General features: G+C 46.1%; 1 protein-coding gene and 1 long non-coding RNA gene across 2 annotated transcripts in view; one reads left to right on the forward strand and one right to left on the reverse strand.

Moving 5' to 3' along the window:
* CACNA1I (calcium voltage-gated channel subunit alpha1 I) overlaps positions 1-25,021 on the forward strand; it is a 699,757-nt gene that overhangs the window by 545,041 nt on the left and 129,695 nt on the right. Inside the window, exons 18-23 of the mRNA XM_063940720.1 lie at positions 3,578-3,646; positions 3,782-3,966; positions 12,420-12,546; positions 16,895-17,020; positions 17,119-17,208; positions 23,205-23,397. Coding sequence (XP_063796790.1) covers positions 3,578-3,646; positions 3,782-3,966; positions 12,420-12,546; positions 16,895-17,020; positions 17,119-17,208; positions 23,205-23,397 — 790 coding nt within the window. The remainder of the gene's footprint in view (positions 1-3,577; positions 3,647-3,781; positions 3,967-12,419; positions 12,547-16,894; positions 17,021-17,118; positions 17,209-23,204; positions 23,398-25,021) is intronic.
* The window catches only part of LOC134958253 (uncharacterized), a 94,568-nt gene continuing 92,937 nt past the window's right edge, over positions 23,391-25,021 (reverse strand). Inside the window, exon 3 of the long non-coding RNA XR_010186923.1 lies at positions 23,391-23,536. This is a non-coding gene — a long non-coding RNA (uncharacterized LOC134958253). The remainder of the gene's footprint in view (positions 23,537-25,021) is intronic.

The raw sequence follows: 25,021 nt of genomic DNA on the forward strand, positions 1-25,021 counted from the left end.
TCCTTCCTGGTGCCTCCCTGCACTGCATCCCTTTGCCGAGCGGCTAGCGCCGGGCCTGTGTGCAGTGTCACTAACACTGACACTGCACAGCACATCTTTTACATTGATTCAGCCAGTTACTCAGTTCTGCCAGCCAGTCACTATTGTTAGCACCAGTGTCCCAACGCGCCGCATTACAGGATAATAGACGCACTAAATAAACTACAGCTCCCAGCAGCCCTTAGTGCCGAAGCATTCCGGCCCTTAGGGCTGCTGAGAGCTGTAGTTTATTGAGTGCATCTTCTTCCCTGTAATGCAGCGCGTTGGTACACCGGCGCTAACAATAGTGACTGGCTGCTGTGTGAGTCTCCAGGAGAGCCACTGCCAAAGGGAGTACAGCAGCTTAGCTGCTGACAGGAGGAGAAGCAGGATAAGCATTACCCACCCCTCCCCCACTCACAGTACCTCCGGGTCCCATCCGCGGCACCCCCACACACCCCCTCCAGCACCCGCGGTAGCTCTGGAACCCCTCCCCGACCCGCAGCAACCCCGCACCCGCCCCTCTCATTGCATCAGCCACTCCCCCACCCGGGGCACCCCCGCAACTGCTCCTCCCCCACCCGCGGTGGCTCCGGACCCCCACTCGCGGCCCCCACGCACCCTCCTCCACCCGCGGCACCATTGCACCAGCCTCTCCCCCACCTGTGGCACCACCACAACTGCCCCTCCTGCGGCACCCCTAGATCCCATCTGCGTCTTCCCCGCACCCGCCACTCCCCCAACCAAAGCACCTACTAGGTGATTCATCAGGCCCTGCGTGCGCTGTTCACGCCGTTGCAAGGGGCTTCGACCCCTTAACCATTGCACGCCCTTTGTCCGTGCAATATTTAACCACTCACACAATTATGATTGCAGGTAATACTCCATATAATAAAAAATATTGCACACCACAAGGGTGTGCAAGGGTTAAGGGGGCGTAGCCCCTTACGACGGTGTGAAAAGTGCCCGTACGGCGTGATGACTCACCTAGTATATATATATATATATATATATATATATATATACACAGTCCTACTTCCAGCATCTGAAGAAATTAACTTAATCTGGTATGATCTGATATTAAAGGGAATGTACAATCAGCATGCTAATGAGATCTGCTCCTTATAGACTGCAAGAAAAAATCATGACCAAGTACAACTCCTAAGCAAAGATCTTAATCTTTACTAAAGCATGATGTACACTTTTACTATAGATGAAAGTGTGTGTTTATTTACACTATGCCAAACATAGGCAGTGGCTCTCCATTGCAATATATGTTCAGATTTGTAGTTTGAAAGCTTCAGGATGATGAAGCGTGATTTTGCAATTCCTAGATGGTGATATTTCTGACTAATATTACCATTGATGCTATTAAGTGACTAATATTTCAGCATAAGGAATTTTTTGATATAGACTTAGCAATCAGCTACTGTGTTATGAATAGTTTGGTATTTTATTTTTTTATAGGAAACCTGGCAATCCAAATGATTTGCTCAGTACACACAATTTCCAATTAGGACTGTCCTATAAATACCAAACAGTTTCGAAAAATGCAACATCCTTTATAACATTATCACTGAATGCAATCAGGTGTTTGCAGGATTCCTGGTCAATAGAGTACTGTATAGTATTTCATTGTTTGTTCATTCTGAGACTCTTTATGCTTACTGGTGTGCTGAAGAAAGTTGTTGCAAGACAAATCATACATTTATCAGCAGTGTATAAATTGCACTAGAAAAAGACGGGATCTGATAGGTTAGTATGAGATACAGTATATTTGTTATGCTCACACGTTCATAAAAGGTACATTTTAGTTTTGGCACTCCACCTGCTCTCATAATATCATTGCCTAGTTATGTCCACTGATACTGTTGGAGTGTCTATGGCAGGATCTGAATCTGTCACCAATGTGGAACACATGATGAGATGGGCATTCTGTGTAGGATCCAAAATGAATGTACTATTCAGTTTGTTCAGACTAGATTTGATCCTGGTGGAAAATAAGTCAACGGATAACCTATGTGTAGCAAATATTTTACCAGAGGCTTTGTGACCTGATAGTTTTGAGGGGCGCCCGATCAGTCTGGTTACTCACTTGAATAGCCATACTGCCTAATAGTCTGGTCACCCATCGGGTAGGGTAAACAACCACATTGTAACTTAGCATTTTTGTTTGGTTACTGAAACCTCAGTTTAACTCTTTGTATAGTAACTACTAGAAAAGCGAATATACTAGAAAGGAGACATTACTTCTACACCATGGCATTGTTCTGTGTTTCTCCAGAAATCATTAGACATCTACACCCAGCTCTGAAGTTAGAAAATGCTGGTTGTAGTTAAACCGTAGCAGGAGAACTCAGATAACTGTGTGCGGGGCCGGACTGCCCATCTGGCACTACTGGCAAATGCCAGAAGGGCTGGTGGGCCGGTCCTGTCACACAGAGAGCTGGGAAGGCCGCGCACAGTGCAGCCTCCGGCTCTCTGGTCTGGCCACTCCCCCGCCTCCCCTCCTGTCTCCATAGAAATGGAGGCGTGTCATGAGTCCATGCCCTCCTGACTCGCGGCACACACATGGCCGATTTCGGTCCGCAGTCCGTACCTGACTGTGTCATTTGCTAGCATATAGCAGGGGAAAACATACACGGCACCATTTAATAGTCACGCTTATTCTTACCAGCAGCACATTTTCTTTTTGGTATTGCAGTGATACTAACGAATATTTATCTAATATTACTTACCGGACAGTGAAATCAAGTGACGTCCCTCTACTTGGCGGCATCCTCTGCTCAATCGCTGGCAGCCTACTGCTGCCAGTGATTGATTGTTATGTTATGCTCCTGTGCTACAGCCAGCCCACACATGCGCATGACACTTTCACCCAGCGGGGACTCAGCAATGCCTGGGAGGCTTTGCTGGAGAGGGAACGGCAGTTGCCGGCAATAGGCACCATATCGCTAGTGTCATTTGTTGATGGCGTAAGCCGTACAGTGACAAACAGCGGTAAGCTGAGCTTACTGCTAAATACTGAAAGTAGAAGAAGTGCTAAAGGCATAGGCGTTTCTATAATAGGTGCAATGTGTGAAGGCCACTGGGTCCAGAAGGGGCCCACACCACACACACTGCATCCATTTTTAATACTTACCATTCCGGAGTCCAGTGCAGGGTGCTGCAGTTGCAGTGAAAATCACCGACAAAATGGCCACCTCACATGTGCAGTAGTGATTTTGGTCTCCAGAACATGGTGGGTGCCATGTTTCCGGAGACCTGTGCATGCACAGAAGACTCCGGCACAATGCCGGAGTCTACTGCAACGTACAGAGGAGGGGGTCCACCTGGAGGCCCCTGGCTAAGGGTGATATGTCTCATTGATAAATGGGGTCCATAGTTTCTCTAAAGTATTTTTTTTTGGCATGTTTTTCAAAGCTTTTGGGTAAAAAACAGATTTCATACATTATGTTACGTCACTGGAAGATATACCATACATGTTTATAGGAGAGAAAGTTGTTCCCATTTTCTCCATTATTCCTTTTATTATTATTATTATTTTCTTCTTCTGCAGGAGAGACTGTTTCTCAGTATATCAAACTATATATTTACCGCTATCTTTGTAGCTGAGATGACATTGAAGGTATGTCTTTTTATTCAACTACAATTCAGTCTTTTAGATTTATTCATATTTGTTCTGCCTTCATGGAAATAAAGTTCTGCTTATCTGTTTTTGCTCCTAATATAATTTCTGTTTGCCTTTTATTGTTTCCTTCAGGTAGTCTCTCTCGGGTTATATTTCGGGGATCAGGCCTACCTTCGCAGCAGCTGGAATATTTTAGATGGGTTCCTTGTCTTTGTATCTCTCATTGACATTGTGGTTTCTGTGGCATCTGCCGGCGGAGCAAAAATTCTTGGTGTCCTGAGGGTGCTACGGCTTTTACGAACACTGCGGCCTCTAAGGTGACTATCCATCAGATACCCTTCTCGTGGTTTGGCAAGGGGCTTGTTATCTGTTGCTGAACGATATACGCTGCCAGGATTTCATGTTATGGTGACTGGCAGAGTTTTGTAGAAGTTGCAATTAAATAAGATGCTGCACTCTAGTAGCTGCCTCCCTTGGCGCTGTTTGCTTATATCGTTCTCAAAATAATGAGAGCTCTCATTGCCATTGAACTGAATGACATGTATTATTTGCAGGGATTATATATTATATATTGGTCCAATAGTCACATGCAGAGACGTAACAGTGCAATAAAAGCAGCTGTAACTATGCAAACAGATGTCAGATGAGTCGTATATTCCATCTCTTGCCTTTCAATGAGATTTTCTGTGGAGGAAATAAACATAAGATTGTAACAAACAGAGCTCAAATGGGACATCATATGGATAAGTGAGAGCATTCTCTCCTGAAAGACTTGTTCCTCTTTTCGAGCCAACTTTCCCTATTCTTATTTTCCTACAAATTGGCCAACAGTTCGGTATGCTCTATATGTACTCTCTTTTTCATGCCTATCCTTATGATAACATCTACTTAAGGCAAGGGAAGCAATGTGGGCACCCCTCCCACCCTCAGGCCGTTGTGCCTCCTGCCCCATTATTTTAGCAGAGGAAAAGTAGTGGAGCTGACATTTCCTGCCACCTTCAGTTGGGTAAAGTGGTGCTGGACATTGACATCACTGCTAGCACCATAATTCCAGCCTACCGCTAACAGTGATTTGCAGCAGCCAACAGTTTTATAGGTATGAAGCTGTGACTGCTTCTCTCCCATGTCAATGGCTGGTGCCCAGCAAGTGGACACTACGAGGATATTACAAACACTGCACAAGAGAGATTGGGGTAAAGATGGGAGTTCTATTTAAGGTAGGATGTTGGCCATAGCAACCAATCAGATTCCAGGTATTATCTGCTAGAAGGAGCTAGATACATGAGAAGTAGAATATGATTGGTTGCTATGGGCAACATCCCATCTTAAATAGAATTCCCGTCTTAATAAATTTACGCCATTATGTCACACATACAGTGTTTGAGGTGCCCCCTGACCATTGGCACACCAGGGAACCATGTAGCTTTCCATGACGGTAGCACATGCCCAGCGACCACCTTATTAGTTGATGTTTTAGTGCTTTTTTGGTGTTTGTATATGTGTATAATATGTTTTTGTATATGAAAGTCTACAGTTATATGTGGGAATAACAAATCAGCATTTTATTTTTGCAACTGAAATGTAGGCATGCTTGTATATACTCTGTACCTGCTAGTTAGAAAACAGTCTGAATATTTAACAACTGGAGAAAAGGAGTGCGCATTAATTTATGAGTCCTCCACAGCTGACGGTTCTATATTATGAATTGTCCAGATTTTAAGAACATATTTCTCTAACGTCCTAAGTGGATGCTGGGGACTCCATCAGGACCATGGGGTTTAGCGGCTCCGCAGGAGACAGGGCACAATAATAAAAGCTTTAGGATCAGGTGGTGTGCACTGGCTCCTCCCCCTATGACCCTCCTCCAAGCCTCAGTTAGATTTTTGTGCCCGGCCGAGAAGGGTGCAATCTAGGTGGCTCTCCTGAGCTGCTTAGAATAAAAGTTTAAGTTAGGTTTTTTATTTTCAGTGAGTCCTGCTGGCAACAGGCTCACTGCTACGAGGGACTTAGGGGAGAGAAGTAAACTCACCTGCGTGCAGGATGGATTTGCTTCTTAGGCTACTGGACACCATTAGCTCCAGAGGGAGTCGGAACACAGGTCTCACCCTGGGGTTCGTCCCGGAGCCGTGCCGCCGACCCCCCTTGCAGATGCCGAAGTTGCAGAGGTCCAGAAACAGGCGGCAGAAGACTTTCAGTCTTCATAAGGTAGCGCACAGCACTGCAGCTGTGCGCCATTGTTGTCAGCACACTTCATACCAGCGGTCACTGAGGGTGCAGGGCGCTGGGGGGGGCGCCCTGGGCAGCAATGTATTATACCTTTTTTATGGCTAAAATACATCACATATAGCCCTTGAGGTTATATGGATGTATTTAACCCCTGCCAGATCTCACAAACTCCGGGAGAAGAGCCCGCCGTTTTAGGGGGCGGGGCCTATTCTCCTCAGCACACGGCGCCATTTTCCTGCTCAGCTCTGCTGTGAGGAAGGCTCCCAGGCTCTCCCCTGCACTGCACTACAGAAACAGGGTTAAAACAGAGAGGGGGGGCACTTATTTGGCGATATGATTACATATGTGAAAATGCTATAAGGGAAAACACTTGTATAAGGGGTTGTCCCTGTATAATTATAGCGTTTTTGGTGTGTGCTGGCAAACTCTCCCTCTGTCTCCCCAAAGGGCTAGTGGGGTCCTGTCCTCTATCAGAGCATTCCCTGTGTGTGTGCTGTGTGTCGGTACGTGTGTGTCGACATGTAGGAGGACGATGTTGGTGAGGAGGCGGAGCAAATTGCCTGTATTGGTGATGTCACTCTCTAGGGAGTCGACACCGGAATGGATGGCTTATTTAGGAATTACGTGATAATGTCAACACGATGCAAGGTCGGTTGACGACATGAGACGGCCGGCAAACAAATTAGTACCTGTCCAGGCGTCTCAGACACCGTCAGGGGCTTGTAAAAACGCCCATTTACCTCAGTTGGTCGACACAGACACAGACACGGACACTGACTTCAGTGTCGACGGTGAAGAAACAAACGTATTTTCCTTTAGGGCCACACGTTACATGTTAAGGGCAATGAAGGAGGTGTTACATATTTCTGATACTACAAGTACCACAAATAAGGGTATTATGTAGGGTGGGAATAATCTACTTGTAGTTTTTCCTGAATCAGATAAATTAAAGTGTGTGATGATACGTGGGTTTCCTCCGATAGAAAATTATTGGAGGTATACCCTTTCCCGCCAGAAGTGAGGGCGAGTTGGGAAACACACCTTAGAGTGGATAAGGCGCTCACACGCTTATAAAAACAAGTGGCGTTACCGTCTCCAGATACGGCCGCCCTCAAAGAGCCAGCTGATAGGAAGCTGAAAAATATCCTAAAAAGTATATACACACATACTGGTGTTATACTACGACCAGAAATCGCCTCAGCCTGGATGTGCAGCGCTGGGGGGGCTTGGTCGGATTTCCTGACTGAAAATATTGATACCCTTGACAGGAACAATATTTTATTGACTATAGAGCATTTTAAGGATGCATTTCTATATATGCGAGATGCGCATTCTGGCATCAAGAGTAGATGTGATGTCCTTATCTGCCAGACGATGTTTATAGACATGACAGTGGTCAGGTGATGCAGATTCCAGACGGCACATGGAAGTATTGCCGTATAAAGGGGCGGTCCATCGGACCTGGTGGCCATGGCAACAGCTGGAAAATCCACTTTTGTTACCCCAAGTCACATCTCAGCAGAAAAGGACACAGTCTTTTCAGTCTCAGTCCTTTCGTACCCATAAAGGCAGGCGGGCAAAAGGCCAGTCATATCTGCCCAGGGTTAGAGGAAAGGGAAGAAGACTGCAGCAGGCAGCCCATTCCCAGGAACAGAAGTCCTCCACAGCTTCTGCCAAGTCCGCAGCATGACGCTGGGGCCATACAAGCGGACTCAGGTGCGGTGGGGGGTCATCTCAAGAGTTTCAGCACGCAGTGGGCTCACTCGCAAGTGGACTCCTGGATCCTACACGTAGTATCCCAGGTGTACATTGGAAATTCGAGACGTCTTCCCCTCACAAGTTCCTGAAGTCTGCTTTACCAACGTCTCCCTCCGACAGGGAGGCAGTATTGGGAAAAAATTCACAGGCTGTATTCCCAGCAGGTGATAATCAAAGTACCCCTCCTACAACAAGGGAAGGGGTATTATTCCACACTATATTGTGGTACTGAAGCCAAACGGCTCGGTGAGATCTAAAAGATTTGAACAATTACATACAAGGGTTCAAATCAAGATGGAGTCACTCAGAGCAGTGATAGCGAACCAGGACGATATGGTGTCACTGGATATCAGGGACGCTTACCTACATGTCCAAATTTTGCCCTTCTCACCAAGGGTATCTCAGGTTCGTGGTACAGAACTGTCACTATCAGTTCAGACGCTGCCGTTTGGATTGTCCACGGCACCCCGGGTCTTTACCATGGTAATGGCCGAAATGATGATTCTTCCTAAAAGAAATATGGACGCTTTCCTGATAAGGGCAAGGTCCAGAGAACAGTTGGCGGTCGGAGTAGCACTATCTCAAGTAGTTCTACGACAGCACGAGTGGATTCTAAATATTCCAAAATCGCAGCTTTTTCCGACGACACGTCTAATGTTCCTAGGAATGATTCTGGACACAGTCCAGAAAAGGATGTTTTCTCCCGGAGAAGAAGGCCAGGGAGTTATCCGAGCTAGTCAGGAACCTCCTAAAACCAGGAAAAGTATCAGTGCATCATTGCACAAGGGTCCTGTGAAAAATGGTGGTTTCTTACAAAGCGATCCCATTCGGTAGATTTCACGCAAGAACCTTTCAGTGGAATCTGCTGGGAAAATGGTCCGGATCGCATCTTCAGATGCATCAGCGGATAACCCTGTCTCCAAGGACAAGGGTGTTTTCTTCTGCGGTGGCTGCAGAGTGCTCATCTATGAAAGGGCCGCAGATTCGACATTCAGGACTGGGTCCTGGTGACCACGGATGCCAGCCTGAGTGGCTGGGGAGCAGTCACACAAGGAAAAAATTTCCAGGGAGTGTGATCAAGTCTGGAGACTTCTCTCCACATAAATATACTGGAGCTAAGGGCAATTTACAAGGCTCTAAGCTTAGCAAGACCTCTGCTTCAAGGTCAGCCGGTATTGATCCAGTGGGACAACATCACGGCAGTCGCCCACGTAAACAGACAGGGCGGCACATGAAGCAGGAGGGAAATGGCAGAAACTGCAAGGATTCTTCGCTGGGCGAAAAATCATGTGATAACACTCTCAGCAGTGTTAATTCCGGGAGTGGAAAACTGGGAAGCAGACTTCCTCAGCAGGCATAACCTCCACCCGGGAGAGTGGGGACTTCAGCGGGAAGTCTTCCACATGATTGTAAACCGTTGGGAAAAACCAAAGGTGGACATGTTGGCGTCCCGCCTGAACAAAAAACTAGACAAATATTGCGCCAGGTCAAGGGACCCTCAGGCAATAGCGGTGGACGCTCTGGTAACACTGTGGGTGTACCAGTCAGGGTATGTGTTCCCTCCTATGCATCTCATACCAAAAGTACTGAGAATCATAAGAAGGAGATGAGTAAGAACGATACTCGTGGTTCCGGATGGGTCAAGAAGGACTTGGTACCCGGAACTTCAAGAGATGCTCACGGAAGAACCGTGGCCTCTACCTTTAAGAAAGGACCTGCTCCAGCAGGGGCCTTGTCTGTTCCAAGACTTACCGCGGCTGCGTTTGACGGCATGGCAGTTGAACGCCGGATCCTGAAAGGGCATTCCAGATGAAGTCATCCCTACCCTGGTCGAAGCCAGGAAGGATGTAACCGCAAAACATTTTCACCGCATTTGGCGAAAATATGTTGCGTGGTGTGAGGCCAAGAAGGTCCCTACAGAGGAATTCCAACTGGGTCGTTCCTACATTTCCTGAAAACAGGATTGTCTATGGGCCTAAAATTAGGGTCCATTAAGGTTCAAATTTCGACCCTGTCGAATTTCTTCCAGAAAGAACTGGTTTCAGTGCCTGAAGTTCAGACGTTTGTAAAAGGGGTACTGCATATACAGCCTCCTTTTGTGCCCCCAGTGGCACCTTGGGATCTCAATGTTGTTTTGAGTTTCCTAAAGTCACATTGGTTTGATCCACTCACCACTGTGGAATTAAAATATTTCACATGGAAGGTGAAGATTCTATTAGCCCTGGCTTCAGCCAGGCGTGTGTCAGAATGGGCGGCTTTATCATATAAAAGCCCTTACTTAATTTTTCATTCTGACAGGGCAGAATTGAGGACTCGTCCTCAATTTCTCCTTAAGGTGTTTTCTGTTTTTCACATGAACCAACCTATTGTGGTACCTGCGGCTACTAGGGACTTGGAGGACTCCAAGTTACTTGACGTTGTCAGGGCCCTGAAAATATATGTTTCCAGGACGACTGGAGTCAGAAAATCTGACTCGCTGTTTAGCCTGTATGCACCCAACAAGATGGGTGTTCCTGCTTCTAAGCAGACGATTGCTCGCTGGATTTGTAGTACAATTCAGCTTGCACATTCTGTGGCAGGCTTGCCACAGCCAAAATCAGTAAAAGCCCATTCCACAAGGAAGTGGGCTCATCTTGGGCGGCTGCCCGAGGGGTCTCGGCTTTACAACTTTGCCGAGCTGCTACTTGGTCAGGGGCACACCCTGACTGAGGAGGACCTGGAGTTCTCTCATTCGGTGCTGCAGAGTCATCCGCACTCTCCCGCCCGTTTGGGAGCTTTGGTATAATCCCCATGGTCCTGACGGAGTCCCCAGCATCCACTTAGGACGTTAGAGAAAATAAGAATTTACTTACCGATAATTCTATTTCTCGTAGTCCGTAGTGGATGCTGGGCGCCCATCCCAAGTGCGGATTGTCTGCAATACTTGTACATAGTTATTGTTACACAAATCGGGTTATTCTTGTTGTGAGCCATCTTTTCAGAGGCTCCTTCGTTGTTATCATACTGTTAACTGGGTTCAGATCACAGGTTGTACGGTGTGATTGGTGTGGCTGGTATGAGTCTTACCCGGGATTCAATATCCTTCCTTATTATGCACGCTCGTCCGGGCACAGTATCCTAACTGAGGCTTGGAGGAGGGTCATAGGGGGAGGAGCCAGTGCACACCACCTGATCCTAAAGCTTTTATTATTGTGCCCTTTCTCCTGCGGAGCCGCTAAACCCCATGGTCCTGACGGAGTCCCCAGCATCCACTACGGACTACGAGAAATAGAATTATCGGTAAGTAAATTCTTATTTTAACAGTGAGGTTTCTTGTTTTTCTCTCCGCAGTCAATGTAGTAGGACTTTAACTTCAGAATGTGTTAAATTCCAATTACATACACTGCTTTCAAGGGCTCTAATCTTACATATACTTACATAATACTGTATGTGTGAAGGGTCTTTATCTGGAGAGAGATGTAATTTCACCTGCAAATCCCTACTGATGAAGAAGCCACCTCTGATCCATTGAGTGAAGGCATACAGAGAGAGTATTTAATCATACAAAAAGAAGGAAAGACAATCATTTTATTGTAATGCATCTCAGTAAGACAAAACTCTTTCTTTCCTTCTTTTTTGCATGATTAATGACAATTTTTACTGTCAGTAATAGCACCACCTACTGTTCAAATTATACATATTGAATACAAATATTAGATATGGGGCAACTTTCTGAACTCAGATCTGTGCAGGTATCTTTTTTTTGTGTTGTTTTTAATATAGAGAGAGGAGCCCACACTACAATGTAGCCAAAGCTGCCCAATCACATTGGGCACGATTTAGATGTGGTTGGAGTTGCTATCACTGTGCTTCCTTGGAAGCAGCAGTGATAGTGCTGTATGGTAAAGCAGCAGGAGGCGTCTATTACATGCAGACTCCTACTGCTGCAGTAGTGATCCGAGGTGCATCCTAGGATGCAGCATCGAATCTCGCTCCCCCCATCAGGTGGTTTTCCGGCACCCATGGTGACTTTCAAGCCGCCCGTAAATCTCTGTGCAACCGCAAAGATCCTTAGCCTCTTCCCTCCCCCTAAACGGCAACGTTATGTGTTGCCTCCCACAAATGGCATCAGACTGTCAATCACTGACAGTCTGATACTGGACTAAGTGCTACATCGCAGGACCCATTGCGCATGCGCAAAGTACGGATAATCGGCGCTTTCTGATGGACAGCACACCTCCAGCTACATCTGAATAACCCCCATTGTGCAACCTAAGTCATAAGGCACAACTTCAAAACATAAGCAATGCAAGCGCATAATAATTCACCAAGCAATGCAGTAATATAGGCTCCACCTCTATAAATCCAATGACATTGGTATTTAAAGATGGCAAATTTCAGGGTCTTGGAATCTCTCATCCCCACCACCCACATTACTTACTGTGCTTTTTATTGTCATGTATTGTGTCAAATTCAAAACAGCTCCAAATGCTCCTCTACCATGCAGCAAGGTCTGTAGATATGCCAAAAGGCAACCTGTGGTCCTTAAGTCGCTGGAAAGCTACAATTCATAACATTGAGCTACAGTAGTGGCGCCTGATTGGTGGCTGTAGTTGTTCTACATCAGTAAAACCACATTTCCCTACTTCCATGTTTCAGTTTGGCAACCACCTAAGAGTTACCATTTGGAAGCTGCAGCATAGGATAAAGATTATTTCAGAGCATCAATATACAGTACCACAGTGTTAGACAGGAAATACATACTGTACATACAAACATTATTCTGTCTGTTTTTTATTTAATCCAGGGTAATAAGTCGAGCTCCAGGACTGAAATTGGTGGTAGAAACTTTGATATCCTCTCTAAAGCCAATTGGCAACATTGTCCTAATCTGTTGTGCCTTCTTCATCATCTTTGGAATCCTTGGGGTACAGGTACTGTACTGTATGTTTTTATGGAAAGGAAATCTGAAATGTTAGTATAACTAAGAAAATTAATTTTTAATTCAGCGTTGACTGATATTCTAAGGGGGTGCAAAAACTTTCAGATCCACTTTGTATTAATTCAGTTTTCCCATTTTACTCGCTGAAGAGCTATGCATGCAATCTCCATGTAGCCTACATGTGTTTTACAAGTGTTTATTGTGTGCCCTAATTATTGACTAAGGAATTGAGGAACCTAGGCTGGTGAAATGAGAAATCCAGCTCCTCTACCCTTTTACATGTATTTCCATATTTTAGTTTCATTTGTTATAAAGACAAGAGTGCCTTAATACTTCATGTTACTTGTCAGCTAGTTTGTTAGATTTCCAAAGCTGTAATTTCTCTGACCTGATGACAGTCTCCAACAGGGAAATGCGGGGGTGTTACCTATGTATGCAAGAGATGGTGAAATAGAGCCTGATTCATAGGTGTATACATTTCAGAGCTGCGCATTCAGATGCGGGGAATCTGGGAAAAATATGCTAATGAAACAGCCACAGGGATTTGTATAGCGATACCAACTGACGGCATCTCTGATTCTCTACTTGTGTACAAAGATGCACCAGGGTTGCCGACTTTTTTTTTTTGGCAGCCCCCTCCGAGTGAGGGCAGCCTGCTCGGCGCAGCAGGAGGATGGTTATGATGTCACATGGAAGCGTAGCCAAGTATCTGAGGCTGCACAGGGGGTGTGGAGCTTGCGGTCACTTCACTCTGGCCACGCCCCCTGCTATACAGTCCCGATATTACGGGCACTATACAGCAGGGGGTGGGGCTACCATGATGCGTTTCAGCAAGTGGGAGGCCGAGGGGGGGTGCAGGGGAGCTGCGGCGCTGCGGGAGACTTGCCCACCTTTCCGGGGGGCCGGTAGGGGCACTCGATTTTCAGGAGCCTTCCGGCCATTCCAGGAGGGTAGGCAAGTATGAGATGCACCATCTGTTGCAACTCCGGATCTCTGGCAATCCTATGGTTGCTCAGAATATCGGTCACAAGCTGCCAGAGCCTTTACACCTGCATGCTGGGATGCAGTTGCAGGCTGAGACATGCCTCCAAAATGGTTGCGATACGTCTGCTTTTCTGTCATCACCCCTGATGCCTCCAACACATTCTCACTGCATGTCAATTGCTCTGTGTACAAATTTTCATAGCGCCTCCATTGCAAGACCATCAGCACCAATCCGCAGTGCGACTCAGATGCATGTGCAGTACAACAATGATCACTCAACTGCGCAAACATCTGCATTGCAAACATTTTGTAGCCATTTCTGGTTCAAGCCCATGGTAACATTTGCCTAAGCAGAGGATGCATGGTGTGATGATACCCAGACAGAGCCAGATTAACGGCGGGGCAGAAGGGGCGGTCGTCTCGGGGCCCCCACACACTGACCACAACTGAAAAAAAAACCATCGGAGTAGGAGTACAGCATTTACCTGTCTCCTCTCCGTCCTCCTCGGCAGCTGAGACGTCCCATTACAGCTGCGGCCGCCGAGGAGCTTCACTCACTGCAGTGTGAAGTCTCGCGAGATTTGACATTATCTCACAAGACTTCACACTGCTGTGAGTGAAGCTCCTCGGCGGCCGCAGCAGTAACAGCTCAGCTGCCGAGGAGGACGGAGAGGAGACAGGTAAATGCTGCATTTTCTCCCTCATGGAGAGGGTCAGGTAGGCAAGTATGCTCCTTCTCCAATGGTTTTTTTGCAGTTGTGAGGACAGTGTGTGGGGGCCCCAACAAATTTGTTGCCCAGGGGCCCCCACAGACCTTAATCCGGCCCTGTACCCAGAGGATAAGAAAGTCCGGGGCCCATAGGTAATAGGTTGTGAATTGTGCTTGTGCGTCCTAGCCGCATGTCAACAAATAAAGACACCCGATGTTAGCAGAACTGCACGAGACCTGGCAGCTCAATCACACAAGGCATCCCGTGCTGCATGGCGTATTGAGGCTGGATGTATGAGGACACATCTGTAACACTTAGGTTTAAAGGGGCAATTGGTTATATAGCAAAACAAGGTTGTTTTTACATTAAAACTAATTATCTAGAGGCTATCTCATCAAAATGTCACTGGTATCAGCAAATCGCACCCTATTACATAAGGGCCCTGCTGAGAAATGTGTGTCTACACTAAAATAGCAACAATTGAACTATACTCCCAGAAGTGGTATATAATGAAATTATATTTATTCTAACAATAAATTTATAATGACTGCCGTTAAAATGTTAAATATTGTACGAAACCATAAATCAGGCCAACTTAATTAGGCAAAACACAGGGTAGGCTACAAGGGAAGAACAACTGTTAATCCAGTTGTAAGGGGTAATGTTCTCCATTGCTCTGACCCAAAACCTCAAAAGGTCTCACTTCACCTGCTTCCAGCTAACTAACGCAGTGGCCATGTCCAAAAGTCTCTGGAGTAGAGTTACTATTGCACGGTTTATCAATGCTGCCCATTATTATCATCAGTGACTGATCAATTTAAAGTGGTAATTTAAATAAATGGTAATAAATGGCTTAGCATTTATTCTGTTGTTGCTTAATAATAACTCTACAGTACCTCTCCTTGTTTGCCATGAACACAACTGAAGTCCCCAGCCAGAACCAAGCAGGAGTTCCTTAGTTTTCTCTAGGCCAGCAATTTAATTTTCCTTGTAAAATTGCCTATTTGCACCTTTCTCACTGAAAGCTGCTTACAATACAGTCCTTTAACATATACACTTTTTAACAAATGCATCTAAGTAGACATTTACAATATTGTCACATGGTGACTTAGGGGTCTATTCATGCAGCAGTGAAAAGCCCTGTTTTGCGGTAAACAGGGCTTTTCTCTGCTTACCGCAATTCACAGAGCCGGTTACCGTGGAGAAGTCTCTGACTTCTCCAGCGGTACCCCCGCTCTGTGCCTGAATCGCATCACCATACCTTTGTATGGTGAGTGCAATTCATGAAGGTGCGGAAAGCTCTGCTTTCCGCTTCTCCATGGAGTTCAGGTTCGCCATCTGAGGACGGCGTAACCTGAACTGTAGTGCGGAGACGTCAGGGAAGCTCAATGCTTCCCTGATCGCTGCTCTGCACCTCGCGCTGGCTCCGCCCCCCGACCTCCCAGCAACCACTGCGGCCGGCCGGGAGGTCAACACTCTGCGCATGCGCAAAGGGACCCGCCGTTGGACTCCGCGCATCGCCGGGAGGGATCTCTGGAGAAGACCTCACCGCAGGAGCCCCAGACACCGCAGCGCATCGTCGGAAGGGTGAGTATACATGAATTGCTACTTATCACAGCTATACATCGCATCGAAGAGATGCGATGTATAGTGATAAGTAGCAATTATGTTTTCGTTGTCTACATGAATAGACCCCTTAAACACTGAGGTGATACAAATCCAGGGGCAGTAGTCTTTTATTAATGAGAGCTAATGGGGGCATCAGGTAGATTTGACCATTATTAGCATGCCCTATCCCCACTGTTTCCCACACATAAGGAAAGCATTTTTTTTTTTTTACCTCAATCTCAAATGTATTTTAGTGAATAAGGCCCTCATTCAGGTTGGATAGCAAAACGCAATCCAACCTTAAAAATTACAAAGAGGATACGGGAGCATGCGCAGGGCGCCCCACAATAAATGCGAACGCCTCTGCCAGTCAATCAAGCAGAGGCGTTCACGGGGCGGCAACGCTCCATTTCCTAGACAGAGTATTGCGGTGGCGGTGTCTGGGATCACAAAGATCGCAGCGGACCTCCTGTCGTTGCAGCCAGGCTGTGCCGGCAAGAGGCATCAACAAATTCTGTGATCACACTGAAATTGCGGTGCGACCCTAATGTAAGCGTGGTCGCAGGAAGGAGGCAGCGGGTAGCATGCTGGGTGGCCTTGCCCTGTGATGGGCGGCCCCCAGCATGTGATCAAACGATTGTAAATTCTGCTGATAGGCAGAATTTACAATCCTTACTGAATGAGGTCCTAAATACCTTACCCCAGAGTTTCCCAAACTTTCCCAGAGTGATTAAGTACCTTACCCCAGAGTTTCCCAAAGTCTGCCTTTACAGTCCAGATTTTAGGATATCCATGCTTAAGCACAGACCTCAGTCAATTTGATTTAACCATTTGGACTCAATCATGCTTATCCTTAAAACCTGGACTGTAATTACGGAGTTTGGGGATCTCTGCCTTACCCCATATCTTAAAACAGTGAACTTGTACTTGAGCAGAAAATATATATTCTTGTGCATTATTGAAAGAAATTGCATTACTCTTCTCTGCTTTAATAGCCATTAACGTATTTCTCTTTCTACCTCTTCCTGATCACCGTAGCTCTTCAAGGGTAAATTTTTCTACTGCCTGGGTGTAGATGTTCGGAATGTCACCAACAGGTCAGACTGTGAATCTGCCAATTATAAATGGGTGCATCACAAGTACAACTTTGATAACCTGGGACAGGTAATACCTAACACCTCTGAATAATAACATCACTAACAGGTTTTGTCATTGCTTGAAGATTGCATAGTCCGGTTATAATTTTTCTCCGTTCTTTCTAGGCCTTAATGTCACTTTTTGTTTTGGCATCAAAAGATGGATGGGTTAATATAATGTATAATGGACTTGATGCTGTTGCTGTGGATCAACAGGTATGGAATCTTCTCATTACTGTATTATAACCTAAAGTTAAGCCAATCCTTAAATTGTCTTGATTTCATAGAAATTCAACTATAAGATTCTTATTGTTCATTATTTCATAAGCCTCAAACATCAAAATAGTGTTGCTGATTTCCTTATAGAGTAGTATGTACTATAAAGTGGTTCCATAAGCCAATATTTAGTCTCCGTGCCTAGGGGGTCATTCCGAGTTGTTCGCTCGTTATTTTTTTGTCACAACAGAGCGATTAGTCGCTAATGCGCATGCACAATGTCCGCAGTGCGACTGCGCCAAGTAAATTTGCTATGCAGTTAGGTATTTTACTCACGGCATTACAAGGTTTTTTTTTCGTTCTGGTGATCGGAGTGTGATTGACAGGAAGTGGGTGTTTCTGGGCGGAAACTGGCCGTTTTATGGGAGTGTGTGAAAAAACGCTACAGTTTCTGGGAAAAACGCGGGAGTGGCTGGAGAAACGGAGGAGTGTCTGGGCGAACGCTGGGTGTGTTTGTGACGTCAAACCAGGAACGACAAGCACTGAACTGATCGCAGATGCCGAGTAAGTCTGGAGCTACTCAGAAACTGCACAGAGCAGTCTTTTCGCAATATTGCGAAAACTTTCGTTCGCAATTTTGATAAGCTAAAATTCACTCCCAGTAGGCGGCGGCTTAGCGTGTGCAAAGCTGCTAAAAGCAGCTAGCGAGCGAACAACTCGGAATGAGGGCCCTTATCAATATTTGAACCAGTCAGTGAATAGCAGGTGGGGAACAGTAGAAAGTTAATTCTAGCATACTTACACATATTGTTTTATAATTCTTATAGTCTATTAACACACTATTATTTGCTTTATTCTCTTTTGTGACTGATTACTTCTGAAATAACTGTAATATGTTAGGGAGAGACTATGCTGAACGAGTGCAACACCTATCACTTTTCTCAGAGTTCAGTAGTTGCAGCAGGGTTGTCTCCAGGGGCGCTGAAATGTTTTGAGGTGGGGGCGAAGAAAAAATGACATTTTGGCACTCCCCCCAAACCTCCCCACCCCCCATTGCGGGTGAGCGTTTACCTCTGGGTGACTCCTCCTGTAAAATCAGTGTGCTGCTGCAGCCTGCTGTGCCCCATGTCCTCCTAGCCGGCTCTTCACAGATGCATTACTAGGAGGACGCGAGGATGTCTCAGCATGGCCACGCCTCCTCCTAGTAATGCATCTGTGAAGAGCCGGCTAGGAGGACATGGGGCACAGCAGGCTGCGACACCACACTATTTTTACAGGAGGAGCCGCTCGCAGGGATCCGGGGGCAAGCGCTCCCCTACGCCTGCGTCTCATTTGGGGGGGTTATGCTACCCCCTTGCCCCCCCCCCCCCTCCCCCCTCCCTCCTGTTTTGACGCCTCAGATTGTCTCGTAGGCCATGGGCAAAGCAATGCACAGGGACCTCTACCCACCCATTCACACAAATAAATTAAAACAATAAAAGACCCCTCCTGCAATCCTATGCTGTTTCTCCACATGCTTGCATCCAGTGGATGGCTGTCAGCACTCCGATTGGTGTATACCTCCATCCATCCATCAATTAGCATGCTGACAGCCATTCACAGTCTGGCTGCAGGCTGGTAGAGAATGCTGCCTGGACGGTCTGTGTGTATTTCACAACCAGAGATGCTGGACAGCATTCTCTACCAGTACCTGCCTCCCAAGAAGCTCCGAAGGCACTAGCCCCAAGGGCATATGCCCCATGACTCATTTCACCCCTGCTTGAAGGCCCCTAGAATTGTGGGGCCCTAGGCTGCTGCCCAGTGAGCCCATTCATCAAAATGTTGCTGAGTTGCAGTTGAGCAGCAGCTGGAGTTATGCTGTGAAGGACTTATTCAAATCTATTTTTTTTAGAGCCATACATGAAGCATAAGGGGTCATTCCGAGTTGATCGCTAGCTGAATTTGGTCGCAGTGCAGCGATCAGGCTAAAAATCGGCAGTTCTGCGCATGCGGCGCAAATGCACATGCGTGACGTATGGGCACAACGATTGATGTAGTTTTGCACAGGGTCTAGCGATGCATTTCAGTCGCACTGCTTGCCGCAGAGTGATTGACATGAAGTGGGCGTTTTTGGGTGGCAACTGACCGTTTTCAGGGAGTGTGTGGAAAAACGCAGGCGTGGCTGGGCGAACGCTGGGCAGGTTTGTGACGTCAAATCCCGAACTGAATAGTCTGAAGTGATCGCAAGCGCTGAGTAGGTTTTGAGCTACTCTGAAACTACACAAACATTTTTTGTAGCCGCTCTGCGATACAACCGTTCGCACTTCTGCTAAGCTAAAATACACTTCCAGTGGGCGGTGGCATAGCGTTTGCATGGCTGCTAAAACTAGCTAGCGAGCGATCAACTCAGAATGACCCCATTGTCAGGACATTTAGGGGGTAATTCCAAGTTGATCGCAGCAGGAATTTTGTTAGCAGTTGGGCAAAACCATGGGGGTCATTCCGAGTTGTTCGCTCGTTATTTTTTTCTCGCAACGGAGCGATTAGTCGCTAATGCGCATGCGCAATGTCCGCAGTGCGACTGCGCCAAGTAAATTTGCTATGCAGTTAGGTATTTTACTCACGGCTTTTTCTTCGTTCAGGCGATCGGAGTGTGATTGACAGGAAGTGGGTGTTTCTGGGCGGAAACAGACCGTTTTATGGGTGTGTGTGAAAAAACGCTACCGTTTCTGGGAAAAACGCGGGAGTGGCTGGAGAAACGGAGGAGTGTCTGGGCGAACGCTGGGTGTGTTTGTGACGTAAAACCAGGAACGACAAGCCCTGAACTGATCGCAGATGCCGAGTAAGTCTGGAGCTACTCAGAAACTGCTAAGAGGTGTGTAGTCGCAATTTTGAGAATCTTTCGTTCGCAATTTTACTATGCTAAGATTCACTCCCAGTAGGCGGCGGCTTAGCGTGTGCAATGCTGCTAAAAGCAGCTAGCGAGCGAACAACTTGGAATGAGGGCCCATGTGCACTGCAGGGGAGGCAGATATAACATGTGCAGAAAGAGTTAGATTTTGGTAGGTTATTTTGTTTTCTGTGCAGGGTAAATACTGGCTGCTTTATTTTTACACTGCAAATTAGATTGCAGATTGAACACACCACACCCAAATCTAAGGGGCCCTATACACTAGCCGATCCGCCGCCGAGCTGCCCGACGGCGGATACGGCCGACGAGCGACCCGGCGGCGGGGGGGGGGGCAGTGACGGGGGGAGTGAAGTCTCTTCACTCCCCCCGTCACGCGGCTGCATTGAAGTGCAGGCAAATATGGCCGAGATCGTCCATATTGGCCTGCATGCACAGCCGACGGGAGACCAGCGATGAACGAGCGCGGGGACGCGCATCGTTCATCGCTGGAGCCTCCACACTGAAAGATATGAACAAGTTCTCGTTCATTTATGAACGAGATTGTTCATATCTTTCCAAAAATCGGCCAGTGTGTAGGGCCTATAACTCTCTCTGCACATGTTAAATCTGCCTTCCCTGCAGTGCACATGGGCCGTCATTCCGAGTTGTTTGCTCGCTAGCTGCTTTTAGCAGCATTGCACACGCTAAGCCGCCGCCTACTGGGAGTGAATCTTAGCTTAGCAGAATTGCGAACGAAAGATTTGCAAAATTGCGAATAGAAATTTCTTAGCAGTTTCTGAGTAGCTCGACACTTACTCTGCCACTGCGATCAGTTCAGTCAGTTTCGTTCCTGGTTTGACGTCACAAACACACCCAGCGTTCGCTCAGACACTCCCCCCGTTTCTCCAGCCACTCCCGCGTTGTTCCCAGAAACGGCAGCGTTTTTTCACACACACCCATAAAACGGCCAGTTTCCCCCCAGAAACACCCACTTCCTGTCAATCACACTCCGATCACCAGGACGAAGAAAAATCCTCGTAATGCCGTGAGTAAAATACCTAACTGTTGAGTAAAATAACTAAGCGCATGCGCTCTGCGAACATTGCGTATGCGCAGTAAGCAACTAATCGCAATATAGAGAAAATCGGCAACGAGCGAACAACTCGGAATGAGGGCCATGGTTTTTCCCAACTGCTAACAAAATTCCTGCTGCGATCAACTTGGAATTACCCCCTTAATGCATGTGAAGTGTATGGTGATTAAGGGATACTCCTGCCTAATTACACTATAAAGTGCCGGAACACAAAAACACCAAGGTTTCCTCACAGAAATACTGTAATTGTAAAAAGAAGCAGAGAGAGAAAAAACTGTCTACCTCTCTACCTGTGTTTCGAAGACATTGAAGTACTTTAAGGGTCATTCCGCCCTGATCGTAGCTGTGCTAAATTTAGCACAGCTACGATCACTTACACTGACATGCGGGGGGACGCCCAGCACAGGGCTAGTCCGCTCCGCATGTCAGGCCACCACCCCCCCGTACAAAAGCATCGCACAGCACTTGAAGAGTAACTCCCGGCCAGCGCAGCTTCTGCGGTTGGTTGGGAGTTACTCTTCGCTGCCTGGGTCGCAGCAGCTGCTGCGGCCCGCCCCCCGCACGGTCCAGCCACACCTGTGTCGGGCGGACCACACTCACAAAACGGCGGACAAACGCCGCTGTGCCGCCCCCTTCCGCCCAGTGACCTCCTCTGCCTGTCAATCAGGCAGAGGCGATCGCTAGGCAACGTCAGCTGTCAGTCATGCGTCGGTGCAGTTCTGTCCTGATCGCTGCGCGACGAAGAACTGCAGCGAGCGATCATATCAGAATGACCCCCTTTATTCCACTGAGATGAGTAAGGACTGTTGCTGGGAGACATATTGGGGGCAATTTTGTGTGCTGTTGATGGCATTCGCTGTTGCAATGGCACATCACATGCATAGCCTGCAAATGAATCGACCCTAAGATTGTTAAAAAAAAATATTTAAAGACTCTTGTGATCCCGCAATGCATGTAGTTCGCTTAACTCAGAACAGTGACTCAGCCCACTTCAGATTACTCCAGAAGATAAGCCTTTAGTAATGGGCCAGTTTGCATGTATTGTGTTTTATATTTGTAACACCCTTGCACAGACATTTTGTAGGCTGAAGCAACATTTATAGGAATGCAGCCTTTAAATTCTCCAGTTTGTGGGTGGAAACAATATGTATGGGAATAATGTCTATGAATTGACTATAAAGACTGCCCTATTTCATTGCCACTCAACCTCATTTAAGATGTGTACTCAGTAAACAGATGCACTGTGCAAAAGCATAAACATCCCATCAAAAGAGCAACCTCCACCCACTTTATAATCTCCACTTTTCATTAGTCAGGTTCATCAGATTTTCTCCAGAAATTTTCTCACCATAACCTTATTCATATCTTAAATTAATGAAATAATAACAAAAAAAATTGAAATCCATACACCTAGAGGGCAGATGGAGGTGGCCACTGTTGTAGGAGGGGGGCTGGCCTGGCAAATTGCACCATATGGACCCACCACCTATGATGCAATGCTGTGAACTGAGGCATCACTTACAGGGACAGAGCTTTGAGGATGAAATTTAAGAACCACTTCATCACGGCCTCCATCCCAGCCATTTCAGAAGATGTGAGTGGAATGCGGTTGCTGCCTAGCTCTTCTGGAGTCTCCTAGATGATCAGGAAAAGTTGTCAGGAATGATGAAATACTCCTGCCAGTAGATACCATCTCTTTGCCCCATAAACCTATGAAGTCTGGCAGAAAACTAGACATGATTGTTCAAATCAAGTTGTACAGCACTACCAAAGAAGATTTTGCACTATACCTTGGAGTGTTTACACTTAGTAAATGAGCCTCACTGTGTGACAGGTGCACTTTAATACAATATAGAATACAATGTTAATACTTTGGAAATAAAGGAGAATAGTTGCTCTGGGTCACATGACACTTCTGCTACTAAGAAGCCTTCAGTGACTTGCTACACTGGTGTGTTTAACATATCTGTATTACAAAAATGCCAGGCCAGTTTGAAATAGTCTATAAAAGTTGTGTTTCTTCTTTCTTTCCAGCCCGTTACCAATCACAATCCCTGGATGCTGCTCTATTTTATCTCTTTCCTGCTCATTGTTAGTTTCTTTGTATTAAACATGTTTGTGGGCGTAGTAGTAGAGAATTTCCACAAGTGCCGGCAGCACCAGGAGGCAGAGGAAGCCCGAAGACGAGAGGAAAAGCGGCTGAGACGCTTGGAAAAAAAAAGAAGGAGTAAGAGAAAGTCTAAGTGTTCGGTTGGTTCGTAGGCACTATAACTTCTTCCTATCTTCTTCCTCCTTCCTCCAGTGCCACTATCAGTGTCCATGACACATCATGCACATTGAGTCTTCAGCTTCTAGGCCTGGTTAACCTGTATAATGGAAGATATATTAATGGCAATGTCTACATAAATTCAATATCTCAAGAAAAGCACTCTAATGTATAAGAGAAGCTCCTCCATCCACGCATTGGAGAATTATTCTCCAATACTTGAGCACAAAAATACTAATCACAACTTAAAGTCACCTTATTGTGGGTGAGCAATATGAGAATTCAAGCTATCACTTCAGTAGGAGCCAGTTATATTGCTAAATGTGGCACATTTTGATTCCCATTGAATTGATAGACTGCATTCCCAACAGGCTCAGGCCACCTGTCACCAAATTCTCTTGAACCACGACTTCAGGTCTGAAGCTGTGGCTAGACAAGTTCTGGAGAGACATGGGTAATATAGCTCAAGCGGGTGGTCTTCAGTATGCCAAATGTTGGGATCCCGGCGCACAGTATACTGGCGCCGGAATCCCGACACTTGTACTATATTAGTTTCATGGGGACAGTCAAAATGTAATTTCCCAAATCAACATAAAAAGCAGATGATAAAGGTGGAGTGAAGAAAGATAAGCAAAAGGGAAGAAGGAGGTGACTTCTAATCTTATGCAAAAAAACTGTAACGTAATTTGCATAATTCTTTGTTGTACTTTGCCAGTCCTTGTTTATCCTTAACCTCTTCCTTTCCATAGGGATTTGCAAGGCATTACTCTACAATGTGCTGCAAACTTTCTTTGGCAGTGAACTGGGTTAACTATCCAACATCATCGTCATTTTCATGTATTTTGTTTCTATCCATCTTTAAATCCACTTTGCTTAAAATCACTTATGTATTTGCAAGTACATTCCTCATACACTGTCGGGAGTTGAAATACATTTTATGGCCCCTCAGGGTCTCAAGGTGACTTTCTTCACTAATAAAACTAAAGAGACAAACTTTGCGGAGTTTTAGTGAAATGTTTGAGCTCTTTATGACCATTTACATCATTTCTTTTATGCAAAGGTCGTTGTTGGCTCTGACTGATTGGGGGTCATTTATGGGCAGGCAGTGCAGCACTCTTGAGCCCCAAAGATATTTGTCATTAGTTGTGATGTGATGCATGTGCTTTGGTGCTACTTATACCTGTAACCTTAGCGCAGAAAGATGATCTGTTTTGCATAGTGGTGAAATGGAATGTTTGCTGTGGATAATGGGAATATTTTTTATATAAATAACAAGCATCTCCCATTAGGCCAACCTCAGAAACAAAACTGCCTGCAAGATATATAAATAGTCTGCAAGGACTACAGATAAATGAAACATGACTACATCTCCAACTTTAAAGAGTAGCGCAGTCAGAAATGCTCTTGATTTTAGTATAACTTCAGGAGGTAAATGTAATAGGGTGCAAGTTGCCAGAAGTGTGGAACTCGGGCGAGAATACCCGTATTTTTAAGGTACAACCAACCTGGTTTTGCCTTGTAAATGATTGGTGCTTTAAAAAAACAAAAAAACATATGCAGGTGCACACGCTACACACTAAGAACA

Source organism: Pseudophryne corroboree, chromosome 9 (genome assembly GCF_028390025.1).
Source record: "Pseudophryne corroboree isolate aPseCor3 chromosome 9, aPseCor3.hap2, whole genome shotgun sequence".
Classification (NCBI taxonomy): Eukaryota; Metazoa; Chordata; class Amphibia; order Anura; family Myobatrachidae; genus Pseudophryne; species Pseudophryne corroboree.